The sequence below is a fragment of the Sinocyclocheilus rhinocerous genome, unplaced genomic scaffold (assembly GCF_001515625.1).
Source record: "Sinocyclocheilus rhinocerous isolate Xijiao unplaced genomic scaffold, SAMN03320098_v1.1 scaffold256, whole genome shotgun sequence".
Lineage (NCBI taxonomy): Eukaryota > Metazoa > Chordata > Actinopteri > Cypriniformes > Cyprinidae > Sinocyclocheilus > Sinocyclocheilus rhinocerous.
In genome coordinates, this window is record NW_015632036.1 from 19,156 (window position 1) to 35,681 (window position 16,526).

The 16,526-nt window shown below is 35.9% G+C and overlaps 1 protein-coding gene across 1 annotated transcript; it reads left to right on the forward strand.

Moving 5' to 3' along the window:
• The first annotated feature begins 2,428 nt into the window (after positions 1-2,428).
• Positions 2,429-11,284, forward strand: LOC107742116 (UPF0547 protein C16orf87 homolog). Its single transcript, XM_016554995.1, has 4 exons — positions 2,429-2,777; positions 3,570-3,663; positions 7,925-8,104; positions 9,478-11,284. Exons 1-4 carry the CDS (start codon positions 2,712-2,714, stop codon positions 9,594-9,596), a joined length of 459 nt encoding a protein of 152 aa, XP_016410481.1. The 5' UTR covers positions 2,429-2,711; the 3' UTR covers positions 9,597-11,284.
• Positions 11,285-16,526: the final 5,242 nt, after the last annotated feature.

Consider the following 16,526-nt stretch of genomic DNA (forward strand, 5'->3'; position numbering starts at 1 on the left):
GTGACAGCAGCAGCAATCCACCTGTCACTCAAGTGGCCACGCCCTTAATTATGCAGAACTTTAAGGCTTAATATAATTTAAACGGATGAGTTATAAAAATATTCACCCCCCTCACAGTTGTCATGAAGGGCAAAATTACCTACATAGACCAAAAGCACTTTTTGTACCAGGCTGTAAACATATTTTTTTCTGCTGTAAAGTTGGGCATTTTAACATGGGGAGTCTATGGGACTGACTCCCTTTTGGAGCCAGCCTCTAGCGGTCAGTCGATGAATTGCAGTTTTACTCAGTATTTAGTACTGGCTTCAAGCGAGAGACCGGGAGGTTGCCGCTTGCATATTACACAATACATCTTAACCGTTCGCTTGAGGTCAATCTTTTTTCAGAATAAAAGAACCTGTTATTTTATTCTACTCGATTTTCATATTAAATCGACACTTTTCGACATTTCATATTAAATAATATATAATTTCAATCGAGTTCATAAAACCATACTTTTTTCATTTTAGACGATAGTATTCTACTATGGTAAAAATGACTCATATAAGCATTAATATGAGTTTTATTTGTAAAGTAGACACAAATTCAAGTCAAAGGCTGGAGTAGTGAAAATGTTTTTGTAGACTGTAATTACATGTAATCTGATTGAAATGCTGCCATCTGTTGGACGCAATTAATTTATAATCCCGATTATATATATATATATACTCAGTATTTAGTACTGGCTTCAAGCGAGAGACCGGGAGGTTGCCGCTTGCATATTACACAATACATCTTAACCGTTCGCTTGAGGTCAATCTTTTTTCAGAATAAAAGAACCTGTTATTTTATTCTACTCGATTTTCATATTAAATCGACACTTTTCGACATTTCATATTAAATAATATATAATTTCAATCGAGTTCATAAAACCATACTTTTTTCATTTTAGACGATAGTATTCTACTATGGTAAAAATGACTCATATAAGCATTAATTAATATGAGATTTGTAAAGTAGACACAAATTCAAGTCAAAGGCTGGAGTAGTGAAAATGTTTTTGTAGACTGTAATTACATGTAATCTGATTGAAATGCTGCCATCTGTTGGACGCAATTAATTTATAATCCCGATTATATATATATATATATATATATATATATATAATTATTGTTATTATTATTTATAAGCTATTTTATAAGATATTTGGTAAAGAGTGTTTTCACTTATAACTTCTGGCATGCCAATGAAAACATGTTTTAATATAACAAAAAGAAAGATTTCCCAGTTGTTCCCAAATAAGATTTTCTTTCAGTCCGATCGAAATTCAAATTTTCTCAGAAAACGTCACTAACACCCTATGTGTACCAGTAGCCCACGTCATCTTGTGAGAGGTTAAAAGAGCAGCCTTGTGCTGAGCAATGACTTGTTTAGCATATGAAGAAGACATGAGATTCCCACAGTGCAACTAACAACCATGAAGTCTGCAGAGCCACACATTATATTCTTTTAAGATTTCCCTTTCTGTTTCAATAGGCACTCAATAGTGGGCTTTAGTATTTCAAAGTGATAGAGACAAAATGCTGCTTCCCTGCTGTATTTTCAAAACACTAAAGCAGTCTATGCCATGCAGTGTTTGGGGGTAATATTAACAGAGACTGAAATAGTGATGAAGGAAATGCTTTCTGCAGACAGGACAGGCTGGTAGAATTGTAAAATCTGCAGATGCTGTAATTACATATTTGCATAGAATGAGAGGATTTTTTGTGGTCTTTTACACTTTGCTTAAGCTTAGTGTCATTAAGTATTTAGACTGTAAAATAAAAACAGCCCCCTGATCATCTCTCACATTTTTTTTGTATTATAAACAAAACATATTCATGTTCCAGACCTTTCTATTTCAAGCACCCTTTTTATACAATGTTTTGATTGTATCCCATGTTGTGAGATATATAATTTTAAAAAAAGCCTAGCAGTGGGTGGGGTTAAGAGGAGCTGAGTTTTGTCCTTAACAACAGAACAAACTCATTAACTTGGCTGGAGCATAAAAAAGCAGAGGACGTGTAAGAAATGTGTTTATATTCTAAGCCAATCATACAAAAACATCTGCTAAGAACATTAACAGGCCTGTAATAGGCTAACTGAGCTGAAGATGATGCCTGTCAGGAATATAAAGATATTTAAAACAAAAAACAAAAAACAAGGCACATCTCTTCACAGCCTAATAATACAATGACATTAATGAGTAGTTTTGAGTCCTTATTAATATTAAAATGTGATTGCAGTGTCTCAACCAGCATATCTATTTCACCTACATCAGCACTTATTGTTCTTCACCCATGTGACTGTCGTGCTGTAGTGCGCATGCTCCGTGAGTGCTGCATGCATAAAGGAAATATCTGGCCAGCAGAATATTTATTATTGCCGTTCGCTCTCTCAGAGCTGCTTTTGTGACACCCAGTCATCAACTTTAGAGTGTGTAGACAAAAAATTGGCCCAATCTTACCATTGCTAGCTGTGGGTCACGTGAGCTGACAGCCCGGACCCATCTAAGTTCTACAGTGCGCATGCGCAGTCTGTATAGCGCGATTGATGGTCCATCGGCTTGTGTGTGTGTCTGAGCTCCCGGGAACCCGATCAGCTGCACTTCTCTGTGTGCGTTAGTGCAGCTGCAAGTTTTACAGTACGATCGCCGAGGTCGAGGGATATTATTGAAGCTCGTCGTTATAAATATGTCTACAAACAAAGTGAAGAAATTGAAAATGGCCACCAAATCATGCCCGGAGTGTGACCAACAGGTGAGGTGTTGTTTGATAATGAATGATACATTTTTTTTTTTTTGTCTGAAGTTTTGAATCGCCGGATTGTTATCTTAAGTATGGTGTGTGCTTCAATAAGGTAAAGATATTTATTAGATCTGTGTGAGTTACAAACAACGTTGCTACGTGATGTGAAATATGGATTCCACATTTTTGTCGATTCTATTGAAGTGATATTGCTGATATTATGTACCTTATCACATAATAAGCCACCAAATTTTGTTTTCATTTTAGTTTGGCAATGAAAACGTGTAAGGCTGTAAATGGATATCCAGCTTACTGCATCGAAACGATGAAATTTCAATGGTTTCATGCAGTCTCTTTTTAAATATCACGAAAAAAGTGATCTCTGCGATTACAGTGCTTTTAAATGTGCATGAGCTTATCTAAAGGCTCCAGCCTCTTCTAATAATGATAAAATGATATATTCATGCTGGTTTTGACGTATAAACGATGAATTATCATGGTTTATTTTGCCCTTGAACAAACAGACCTCGCGTCATTGCAGATCATTTCATAAGACTGTATTTTGTGTCATTGTATCGTGTTTTGGCACATCAGGGTATTGTTTCCTGTTTACTATAGTCAGTGTCATTTTTTCCCCAGTAAAAGGACACATCAGTGTTGTCTTTATAAGACGCATCATATTTTTTTTACTCCTCCGTAAATGTGTCATATTGATTCCTCCAGTGTTGTGAAATATTTAGTCAGTCATTGTACGTGAATTTCAGTGTGTAGTGAAGTTCACTGAGCTCTTTCTGTTTCTCTCAGATTCCTGTGGCTTGTAAATCCTGTTCTTGTGGCTACGTCTTCATAAGCCGAAAGCTTCTCAATGCCAAATTAAATGAGAGGTCTCCAGTAATGGGTAAATTGTGCATCATTTATGTGTTTTATGCAAATGAAACCCCCATATATCCACTCCTATATTATGTTATGCTAAATTATGTACTGTTAAATTATTTATCAAGTGGCCTTTAACAAGATTCAATGTGACTATTGATCTGGAAAGTGACTGCTGCTGAATTGATGTTTAAAATTAATTACAATGGAACCTAATTTCAGATCTTGATCAGCAAACTTTTCTGTGCCACTGAAAATTAACACTTGCTCATTTCATCCCTTTAATATCTACCCATAATGAGTCAACCATAGTTAACCTGTGTTTTCTGGCTATACTCATGAGTCATGAGTCATGTTGAAAAAAACTGTTATTTTTGATATACTATCAGTATGTGTTGGACTCTTTGGGCTAATGAATGGAAATAAATAGCAGGCAAGTTTCCAGTCAGCAGGATGCATTGAGAATACTGAGATGAGTGGCGCAGTGATGGCTGTTTGCTTGTGTGAGTAGTGCTAAGATGGGGGAAGGGCAAACTAATTCCTGTCTGAAAAGCTTGTTCCTGCCGCCTAGCTCTCTCCCCCCCCTCCCGCCAGTGATTTATCAAGAAACTAGTCACAGTATTTCAATTGACTCATTTTTATGATACATCAAGTCATTTATAAAATCTCCCAAAGATTACATTATACAAAATAAATTTGTCAAAGTTGAACTGGAAGTTTGTTGTATTTTAATGGGAGGGATTTTTGCAAAGTAATGTTACAAAATGACGTCTGTACAAAATTTAAAAAGTGTGTTATATAAGTAATAAGAGGCCAGCTTGGGTTGTCATGATCTTGTTAAAATGTGACAACTATGTGGCTTATAGTTACACAGCTTGGGCATATGAGCACATTTCAGTGTGCAGTTTTTTCACAACTAATTGGTGAACTTGTGGTTTAAAATGAATGTTTTTTACATTCATTTGATTTTCTGCTATTTGGAATTAATATTTAAGCACTAATGTCAGGTTTTAGGTCAGTTATTAGTATTGTATTGTATAACCTAGAAAACAACCTCTCATTGTGTGCATAATAAATGGGCAGGTAGTTTTATGATTTTTATTTTTCACAGCCTAGCTGGCATGTGCATTGCGTTTTTGTTGTGGCGCAGACTCAGTCTGTGATTGTTACATTGAGTTATGACTGGAATGCTCTGCACAAATGTTCTTTGTTTGAATGTTTTTCAGTGGTGTAATGTGTACATTGATTTCCCCACTTCTCCACTTTCTTACATTTTTTTGTTCAAATAATAGTGAGCTTTCTACAAGTCACATAAGGAATTTGTTTGTTAATATGTGGAGGGTGTGAGATCCCACTTATGTTATATGAAGGCTGTAGCCAAGAAACATTTCCATTTTAGCAGTAGTATTCGTTCAGGGCTTACCTTCACTCCGCTAAGAATAATGTGCTCAATTTGAAATAGGACAGACTTTATTTAGATTGGCCTGGCTGCCCTTGCTTTGTTTGCTTCTTGGAAAGAGAATTTTAATTCAGATAAAATATTAAATGAAAGCCTAAATAAGACATTAATTTATAAAATGGTGTCTGTTCGCAACATGAAACAAGGCAAATGTGACAAGAATATTTGATCTCATTTACAGCCAAGCTTTCCAGATATTTTACAGTAATATTCACACATGATGCAACCCCATCTTCATGATTGTGTCCTAGTTGTTAAGGAGTTACACAGTGTTAATTAGCTGTAGAACAGAGCTCCTCTTGTTAGTGCAGGTTATTGACAGGGCCTGGATTCCTGAGTTAACATGCAGTCGTACAGCAGGCCTGTAAACTGAGTGAGCAGAAAAAGATCTTATCACAGCGTTTAGAATCAAATGGCTGCCATGGAAATACTTGATTTATATAAATATTTAAAATATCTGTTGGGGAAAGAATGTGTTGCCATTAGAGATTCACAGAATTGAGTTACACCAAGATTATTAAATCATCAATCATTCAAGTGCTTGATTATTGTAAATAGGGCTGGACAATAATTCAATATCATTGTGTCGCGATATAATTTTTTTCAATAACGGTGATATGATTTTTAAACACATTTCCGATATCTCGGTATACATTACCAGTGTTTCCCATACATTGATTTATTTGTGGCGTTTGACTTCGTTGAATAAACATGAGCACTGCACGTTTCAAAATCATAACACGTCGCGGGTGTTTTATATGAATTTATATCTGAAAAGAAAGGACTGTCTTCAGAAAAGTTTTAATGGCATTTTCATTTGATCTGATAAAGAAGCGTTCATGAGCGGAGCTGCTTTGATTACAGCCATTACTGGGGAAACCGCTAGTTTTATCACTCTAAAAGCGCCTCCTGCTGGCAGAGAATGAGTTTGCATTTTCAATAAACCCGTCTCCAGCAACATTTCCAGTTTTTGTTGTTGTTAAATTTTTTTGTTTTCTGCAGCGACTCGGAGCACTTTTCATACCCTTTTCTCTGGCTGAAGCACATTTGTTTCAATCTATAAGAATAATCAGCCTACACTACCAGTCAAAAGATTTTTAACAGTAAGATATATATATATTTTTTTTTAAGAATTCTCTTCTGCTCACCAAGGCTGCATTTATTTGATCCAAAGCACAGCAAAAACAGTAAAATGTTGAAATATTTTTACTATTTAAAATTGCTTTCTATTTGAATAGATTTTAAAATGTAATTTATTCCTGTGATCATACATAGCTAAATTTTCAGCATCATTACTCCAGTCTTCAGTGTCACATGATCCTTCAGAAATCATTCTAATATGCTGATTTGCTGATTATCAATATTTAAAACAGTTGAGTAAATTTTTTTTTCAGGATTCTTTGATGAATAGAAAGATCCAAAGATCAGCATTTATCTGAAATAAAAAGCTTTTGTAACATTATACACTATTCCATTCAGTATAATTTTTATTATTTTTTTGGGAAAGAAATTATAGAAATTAATACTTTTATTTAGCAAGGATGCTTAAAATTGATCAAAAGTGATGATAAAGGCATTTATAATGTTACAAAAGATTTCTATTTCAGATAAATAGTGTTCATATCGATATCGGAATTATATCATATCGACCGAAATTAAGAAAGATATCGTGATATAAATTTTGGCCATATCGTCCAGCCCTAATTGTAAATATATGTGATTTAAATGAATTTTTGGAAAGTTGACATGCTTATCTAAAAATATTTTAAACAGCATGTTTCTATTATTATTTTTTTTATTATTATAAATGTAAATTTAATAAACTCATATTAATTGAGCGGCTACATGGAGTACATGTATTAAAATGAATTTGTCACACCAAAATAAATGAGTGAACGATGAAAAAAAAAGAAACATGTAATAAACATAATCAACATAAAATGCTGGAAAAAGTCACAGTACCTAATATATACAATTTACTTTACACATTCATATACATTTAGAGCAAAGATATTTGATCATTTAAAGAAAAAAACAAAACTCCCTATAATTTAATTTTACATTTGAGATCTTTGACAAATTATGTATACTATACACATTATGTATACCAAATTCTGTATGTATATCTATTTCTTTTTCTCTTTAAAAAGCTTTCAATTTATTATTATTATTATTCTGGTCTACACTCTTAAAAATAAAGGTGCTTCACGATGCCATAGAAGAACCTTTTTGTCTAAATGGTTCCATAAAGAGCCTTTAACATCTGAAGAACCTTTCTGTTTCACAAAAGCTTCTTTGTGGTGAAAGAAGGTTCTTCAGATTATAAAAAGGTAAGAAAGAGATGGTTCTTTAAAGAACCTTTGACTGAATGGTTCTTTGTGGACCCAAAAATGTTTCTTCTATGGCATCGCTTGAAGAACCTTTTGAAGCACCTTTATTTTTAAGAGTGTAGTCACTCATATGATCTCTCTTCTGAGTCTGTTACTAATGACGTTTACTCAAAGCCTGAAGAGTCCTATAAATAAACTCCCTCAGAGAGACGCAGGCCTACTTCCTTCAGTAACAAGCTCTTAATTCTCTGATTGTAGCTCTGCATATGACTTTTTTTACATCATTTGCTGATTTGCATGTGGACTCACAGACCCTCTTTTGGCTTTTTAGTCTGTCAATAATGGTTGGGGGATGGGTTTAAAGATCATGTGAGGAAAAAGAGGGCTGCTGTTTGTATTAAAACTGTTTATGAGATGGTGTGGCTAGTTTGTATATCTAGAATATGAGTGTATCAACAGCAGATACTGTGTAATTTAACCTTTTGATTGTGTTTCAGACAAATTGGATGCAACGAGAAGACGAACGGAGAGAATCAGAAAAGAGAAGATAAACTTAACATCAACCAGTGATATGGAAAATAGGAGGCGACCCCGTTCCAGCAGTCAGTCAGATCCGATCCGCAGAGGAAGAGGCAGACCCAAAACTGGTGGGCTGAAGAAGCAGGAGGAAGAAAAAGGTAATGTGCTGCTCCCACGTGTCTGGGGAAAAAGTAATCATTATAGATTTATGGTCACTATAAACATTAACATTAAGAAATGTAGACGTCCAGGCTGATTTTATTGCTGTTATTTTTTCATTTGCATTTACAATAATGTCAATTTAATTGTCTACAATAATAATAATACACTTTATTTTATAAACTTTTCTTGGAATATATGTTGGAATATGTTCTTAGAATGTATATGCTCAGATAGTGAAACCAACCAATTTCTTTGAAAATTAGAATATGAATATAAACAAATGTTTCGTTAAGCTGACAAAAAGGGTTGTTGCTTTGAAAAGTGCCTTTGTTTGCTCAATGAAAGCATTCTGAGTGAGTGTGCTTTGAAGGGTTCTTGTGAATAAGATTTATTTTCTGCTTTTGCGAACACCTTTTTTCACTATAGACGTGACATTTATTTTGAATGCTTTATTTTTATAGCTTAAATGCCTGTTAGGTCAAACAGTAAATGAGCACAAACTTAAAGAGGAACATTTAGGAGCATTTCAAATGTCTTAAGCGTTAAGAAATATTTTCGAGAAGTTGCTGTAATATTGGGCTAGGAAATGAACGATTTTGACGTATGTTCTCACGTCTGGAGCATCTGGCCAAGAGGAGGTATAAAACAATACTGGCAGCATGGTGTTTAATTGTGTCTTGGAGTCCAGATACAGTAAACTTAGCCAAGCCGCTACTAAGACCTACCTACCACTCCTATCCTCAAACTGACCTTCACTCCCATCATGCCCCTCTCTGATTTCACACTCCCCCTAGAGATTTCTGTTTATTTAAATTTGCATTTAGAATAAAAGCCTCTCTTTGGTGTGTCACCACTGATCCTACTCCTGGCCACACCTAGCTGTAAACCAAATAGTGTCTCCTATTAAATAAAGCTCTCTGTTGAGCAACCCTAGTATGTTTTAGATAAAGCTTTTTTTTTTTCTTCTGCATGGACACTAGGACAAAAGAAATCTTCAGTATTCAGCAGCCATCATGGTGGCATGTGGTTCATTGTACTGTTTCCAAGTGTACCGCTTTCATATTGTGGATTAATGATTTACGCACATGGTTCTTTCTTTACTCTCTGCTGAATAAATCATTGCCGGGTTGGAAGCTTCTATGCATTATCAGCTCTTCCATGGAGGAGTGACGATTTTCATTTCACTGCAAATCTGCTGTGCCTTTTACTTTAAACAAAGAGTTTCAATTAAATGACATTAGTCTAAAGTTCTGCCCTTTTGGTAGTTGAATTATGCTTTGTATCCTATAATAAATTGGGACATTTACCTGTTGATAACAATCCAGTCATGGTTGTTTTATTAATTATTTTATTTTATTTTCTTTCACAGAAAAACAGGAAAAGGAGGTTGATATTTATGCCAACCTCTCCGATGAGAAGGCTTTTGTGTTCTCGGTGGCCTTGGCTGAGATTAACCGCAAAATTCTGGGCCAGAGACTCGTCCTGTAGCAGGCGTTGGAAACCGTTGCAGCTAAAACTCAGGACTCTTACTACGTGGCTGTGTGGGTGTCCCATATGTCTATGTAAAAGCAGGTGGGAAACTCTGACCCGGAAAGGTTTAAACCCCTGCCTGTGTGGCCGAAGCTCACTGGTGCTACCGTGAATTGGTGGGATTTCAGACGCCCGGTTTGTGTATGAGGAGAAATGACTGTTATCCTTCACATGAGTGAGAAGTGTAGTAATCATTAGTGGTGTAGAATGGTATCTATTTTAATGACAATTTTATGGAATGTACTAAATGTTTCTACCAAACATTTCAAAAGCTGTTTATTGGGGGACAGTGGGTTCACCAAAGCAATTTATGTGCAAATTATGACTGGTGCCATTATTCAGACTTGTAAGTGGATCTACTCCAATGTTTGTTTATTTAGGTGCCAGTGAGCCATATTATTTCAAAATTAACCTTGTGGGAGCTGAGCCCAAGGAAATGCCGGATTAATGGTTATTTATTATGCCTCAACCACCTTAATTTAAGTGCGTATTTTATTTTTCCCTTTTGGCATTGTTTTACGAATGGTAACAGCATACATGTGTAAAATTCATCCTGTATAAATGTATATTAAATTCAATTGCATTTAAACTCGTAGTTTTATTTTTAGGGGAAGTTAATTGCAACCATTCCTTCTCATACGTCATCGGCCCTTTTTTTAAGATGGATTTGGAGCAAGAAAAATGCCTATGGCAACTCTCGTAGAGAGAGCTCATATTTCAGCTGTCTTCTGAAGCTCTACTCAAAACTGAACCATTTTGTTTCAGTTCTTCACAGGCAATATTTCACCATGAGCAAGGAACCAGACTCAAATGTGATGAATAAAATGCATGAGGATTGTCCTGATTTTAAATGAAAATGTAATATTTGGTATTTATATAACATTATAATTTACAAAGAGCCCAGACCATGTTGAACATGTTGTATTTATTTATTTCCACCTCATTTCGGATTGTGTTAGCTTCCCTAGGAGAGCAGCTGCCGCAGCTAGTCTTTTTTCCAAAGCTTCATCACCAAGCAACAAGCGTACCTCAGAGAAACCAGTGTGCTGTAGTTTCCAAAGAGATGACAGATCACCGGCTCTATATTCCCTTTTAAATTTGTCACTGACTTGCCCCCAGCAACCTTTGTGATTCTTAAAAGGCATATTAATGAATCATTTATAATGTAAAACATGCCTACTTAATAGTACACAGTATGTCTCTTTAGTCAATATATTCTACCCTCCTTTAGCCATTAGTGTGCAGAACAGGTCAAATATCTGTATGCTGCTTCAACTCTTTACATGCAATATTTCACAGTCAACATATGACTTGTAAATAGATGCCATGTCCTTTGTAAAAGGTTGCAAGGTGTGAAGCATTCTTAGTAAATGGAAATCATATCCAGATGTTGCTGAATTAATTTCACAATGGGTTACAAGGCTTTTACATGAATTTTTATGTTCACATTAACAAACACTCTCAAGCTGTGACTAAAGGGTCGGTTTAGTCTCCCCTGTTGAACAAGAAAAACAAGGTTGCAGAGCTGTTACTTGGTGTGCATTCTGGTATGATAGGTTTCATTTAAAATAAAAAGGGAGGAAGGGGGTCAAAGTTGGTAGAGAAACCAAGGCAAAGGGGCCAAAGCAATTGTTCATGGGAGTTTGAAAAAAAAAATAGAGCCTGAAAAATTATGGCCTGTACAATAAAATTTGTTTATGAGTGATTAAACGAGGTGTAACAATAAAACTGCAAATACTGAGCAGAAACTCTGCAACTGTATGGCCAATAAGGTGAGACGGGTGAAGAGATAAACGTTGCATTTATCTTCATTTGCATTTGCTTGCCACCTTCAGTCAAGAACAGTGTGACAGCTGTTAACAGCTTTTGTTCTCTGGGAGCTAGGCTTATACAAAACCCAACATGATTCATTCACTTCATTTAACATAAGTTTGTGGATTTTTGCTTGTGGCAATGTTTTCCCGTGTGATTATTAAAAAGTTGAAACTGTTATCATATCTGCTTTCGTGGGTTTCAGTGACATGACGATGTAATGAGTCACTGGACAGTTGGTGTTTTTAGTCTGAATGGTTTTAAGGTCAACGGCAGATGGTGTGTCTTTCTGTGGTGGAGGTGATGAGGGTCTGATCTTGTTTGGCACTTGCCATTTTGCCTGGAGGTTAGGAATAAAACAGATTCATTAGGTTACATGAAATGGAGAAGTTTAATAATACCATCCCCTTTAAAGAAAATTAATATTTGTGTGCTTAGAAATGTACCCTCACAATATTTCTTTAGATGTAGTCTTTGTCTCTGCTGTGTTTGTCTTTACTAGTTCTTATATAGTTTTGTACAACTGCATTATTAAGCAGGGCTCCGGCCTTAGATCCTAATGTACAAAGCTTGATGAAAAGAGAACCAGACATAACAAAAATCTGCTGTATTTGTGAATGGTACTGTCAAGCTTAAAGCCTAAGAATTTGTTATACTTTTCCTACATAAAACCTTTTCATAAAAGGTTCTTAATGTTCTTGTTTAATAAAACCAAGGCCTTTTGATAAACATTAGTCTCTTTGGCAAACAACATGCAGGGTTTAAACACAAAAGCCTACAAAAGACACCCATTATCAATAGACATGAAAGACAATGAACTGGAGTACATATCTTCTGCTATTTGTTAGCATGCATCATTTAAACTGTTAATGAGATGGCGCCCTCTTTCTGGAACCACTTTGTTTAGATGCTTCGTGAGCCTTGAAAAAGAATTTGGGTTGTTGATGGAAACTCAGTGAATCATGGGCTCTGGTTTCTTGCCTAAGGGTGTGGAATAAAACAGATCCCTGTCTTTTTGTATCATTCATATCAGACAGCTCAGTGTCTGATTTCTGGCGTTTAGTTGGCTTGGTCTTATTCTCAGTTAGTCCCTAAGTGACAGTCTCTTTATAAACCACTAGATGGAAGCCACACCATAATCCTCCACTATTAATAGTTTCATACAACATCTACAGAAACAGTTCTCAAGCAGATTGAGGAAGACTTTTTTCCCCCAAATGTTTTATGCCCAGCATTTATTAACATGAATAATGCAGGTCTAGTAACTGTTTTGAGTCACAAGATGGTGGATGTTATTTACCAAGTAAACTAAAATGTACAATGTTAAACATAGCTCCTGCCAAAATCCAGTAGGTTTAGTGCTCTAAAACCACCATGACACTCCACCCAAAAATGAAAATTCTCTCATTTATTAACCCTCACGTTGTCCCAGACATTTGGCCCCTGACTTTCTTTCTTCAGATTAAAAAAAACAAACAAAAAAACATGACAGTAATCCTTAATCCATATCATATGACCCCAGTGGATGAATCAATTACTTCTGAAGCAAAACAGTAGTGTGGCAAATAGGTGTGTGCGAGAAAACCATTATTTTTTTAAAGTTTTCAAATTATAAATAATTTATTTCGACCAACTGTCGCGTGGGTTCACGAGAGCTTCGTGCGCTTACAACAACACCATGTGAAAAAAAAAAGTAGAACATACTAGCTTTTGGGCTCCAGACTGCGATTAAAACGGTCGCATTTGCGACCAAAAATATTAATTTGCAAGTGATATTTTTGCTGAGGTCGCCACTGCACTGGCACACATCCCCCGCACTGTTAGAAACAGGTGATTCTGTCCCCCGCACTTTTTTGACCCACCGCCAATATTTCCGCCCGTGTTCTCTGATTTGTTACTAAGATTTGAGTGAACCAACATTCAGCCAATCATAAGGCGAATCATCTCTTGGGCGCGTCTGCCATGAGCTTCAAATCTCCTGCTGCTCTCGCAATTCCTTCCGTTCATTCACTTCTTTGCTCTTTGGCGGTCTGGGGTAAAATGCACCCCAGGAAAAAGCAGAGGACGATTACGTCCTTTTTTCAAACACACACTGTAAGTAAGTGTTATGTCGCGATGACACGAATCACGCGATCAAGTTTCCATGTTATGATTTAACTTACTGTAACGTCGCGTCTACACTGGATGCAAGCGATGCGATCATGCGACACGACAAAAGACAATAGAACCCATTAAGAACCTCGTCACGTCGCGCCGGATCCAGTGTGTGTTAAATGCTCTCCTACTTGTCGCTTTGGATAAAAGCGTCTGCTAAATGAGACATAACTGATTATTGGGTTCTGCTGTCTTTTGTCGCGTCGTGCTGCTCGCGTTATTCTTTCCCAATAAAGCAAAGTTGTTTTGCGCCTAATACTTATCTCATCATACTTTATCATATTTTAGTACTTTAATTCATGTCCTAAATTTTAACTGGTCTGTAGGAAAGGCAGGCTGTCGCATCACTGACAGAGAGAGGGGTGGACAGTTGCTCGACCGCTCCAGAATGTATACAGGTGAGATATGTCTGAAAAAAGAGGACTATTTTAAGGCAGTGTTTTCTTAATTGGGACTACTTACAAACCATGTCCACACTAAATTGTTTGTAGTTCCTGTACCCTTTAAGCTTTAAACACATTTGTTGTCTTTTCTAAAAGACACTTTTTTGTCCAACTGTTAAGAATTAAGATAAAAGTTATTGTTCAAGTGTAGTGTAACTGAAATATTGTGCATAAAATATCTTTATTTCATAAAAATAACGTATAGATGCCCACAGTGGTCTCAAAGTCCCAAGTCCTGCAGTTATTTTTCAAATTTGAGTATGATATCACAAAAATAGGTTAATAAATTATTTTTAGAATTTATTATATGAACATGAATGTACTTACTTTGTACATTATATACATAATTTGTTTGCCTTTGAGGGTCACATAACCTGACAGCTGTCTCCCCCCCACTTTTAAAATGGCTGCTACGCCCCTGCTGGCGACTATATAAATTTGCATGTTAGGATTTAAAAATGTGCACGTAATGCATTTTTCCTGCTTGTTTTGCCATCAAATCTTTTATTATGTTGACGTAATAAACATAGACGATGCGCATCAAAGAAAGAAAAAAAAAGACTGAAACAGTCCTCATCTCTGCCGAACAGCAGACGGAACTCCTGTGGCATGAGAGAGCGGAGACCTGCGCAGTAAAAGTGCAGAAAAGCAGTGTCTATTTCGTGCACAACTTGAGCAAACTACAACAGCTAAAGCTGTCAGCTGTGTGAACAAGCAATATCGTTAACAATTCTCGTTTATAATCGATACTAATATGGCTTCTCTTGTTATCAAAATCTTTAGTCTATGCTGTGTTCTGTTAATGTGTGAACTTCATATTATTTGTAGCGCACTTGCCGTCCAATGGCATTGATATTTGTGCTCTGTTACCTTTTAATAAAAAAAAGTATAAGCTTCTGCCAAATTCATAACGCAATTCAAACAATAAATGCCGTTTTGGCTCTCTTTAAACGTGGCCTGAAGGATCGCTTTAGCGCCTCAATTCAAGCGGCACGTGAACCTATCATATCTTTCTCTTTACCACTATAGTACGAAATAAACATTAATTGACACCAAAATTATAGGTAGAGCGGGGTGATTTGAGCCTGCGGGTAAGCTGAGCCACCCCTTGTTTCTAGACAACCTTAAACAAAATTGGTGATATGACCACACATATTTGAAGATGTAAGCATTTTACTCACCCCATGTGAAGGAGAGGGGACCATGGAATACCTGGTAACATTTAGGTTCAAAAAACTTATTTTATAAAAAAAAAAAAAAAAATTTGTTTTTTGTTGTTGTTGTTATTTGCTGTTCAAAGTGATTTTTGTATGTTCAAGGACTCATGCTTCTTGTGTCTGAGCAATTACAGACAAATCTGAAAATATATCACACGTGCTTGTGCTTTAGGAGGTTATAATATGAGGCTATATGTTAGCATGGTGTTAGCTCTTAAACTGCTGGATGATACAAGTTTGTTAAAAAGGTAGGAGTGGGGTAGCTTGAGCCAAAGGTCCTGGGGTAAGTTGAGCCAGTGGCTCACCCCTTCTCATGGTTATAAAGTATTTTACTAATTCTACATTATATTTCTTTAATTTTACACCAAACATGATTTTAATTTTGTTCTTTTTTTTTAAACATGATTTTGTTCTGTAAATTTTAAATAGGTCTTGTTTTTGAAAATTGGCCACTGAAATTTTTATGAAATTGTATTTCCCTGCAACATTTATAAGTGGGATGTTATATTAGCCCATTTCTGTAAGGTCAGTGGCAGTCTTTTTTTTTTTTTAATTATTCAATTTGAACTTTTTGTTCTGAAATTGTTTAATAATTTAAAAACACCTTCAGAGTTGTGAACTGTATATTTAAATAAAACTTTTAAGAAGTCATCCTTCCATACATTCTATTATCCAAACCTATATGTCCTTATTAGGGTTGTGGGGAGCTGGATCCTTCCCTAACCCAGCGTCTCGAGCCACAGTTGAGGAAACTCCCAGGATGAACGGCCAGTCCATCACAAGGCTCACACATAGATTTTAAGAAGTCATTTTTTATTGAATTTCTTTTCCTTTGATATAGCATGAGGTGAAAATGTTCAGTTTTACTTCAGCACATTACTTCAGTGGCACAGTTAACCTCACTGGGGGCAAGTTGAGCCAAGAGACCACTTTTTTTTGGAAAGCCATATTTTGAAAGCAGTTTATTTTAGACCCAAAGTGATTATTCCCAAGGATGCACCACATCCTGAAATTTATGTACATATTTAAGTTGGACCCATTACTGTCATGTCCTTGCTTTAAACACGGCGTAAGTAAAAACTGGCTCAACTCACCCGCTCTCCCCTATTATAAGATACACTCTAAAAAAAGATGGTTCTTTAAAGGTTCTTTACATGTAGTAACAGTTCTATTTAGAACCATAGCATCCTGAAGAACACTTCTCTCCTCTTCTCCAGTAAGTAAGTAACACAGACATTGAATTTATAATCCATATTGTTAGA

Excerpts from the sequence above, each read along its gene's own strand:
- LOC107742116 (XM_016554995.1), top strand. The coding sequence starts at position 2,712 with ATGTCTACAAACAAAGTGAAGAAATTGAAAATGGCCACCAAATCATGC. Across the intron at positions 2,778-3,569 it reads GCCCGGAGTGTGACCAACAG|ATTCCTGTGGCTTGTAAATC; the intron begins GTGAGGTGTTGT and ends TGTTTCTCTCAG. Across the intron at positions 8,105-9,477 it reads GAAGCAGGAGGAAGAAAAAG|AAAAACAGGAAAAGGAGGTT; the intron begins GTAATGTGCTGC and ends TTTCTTTCACAG.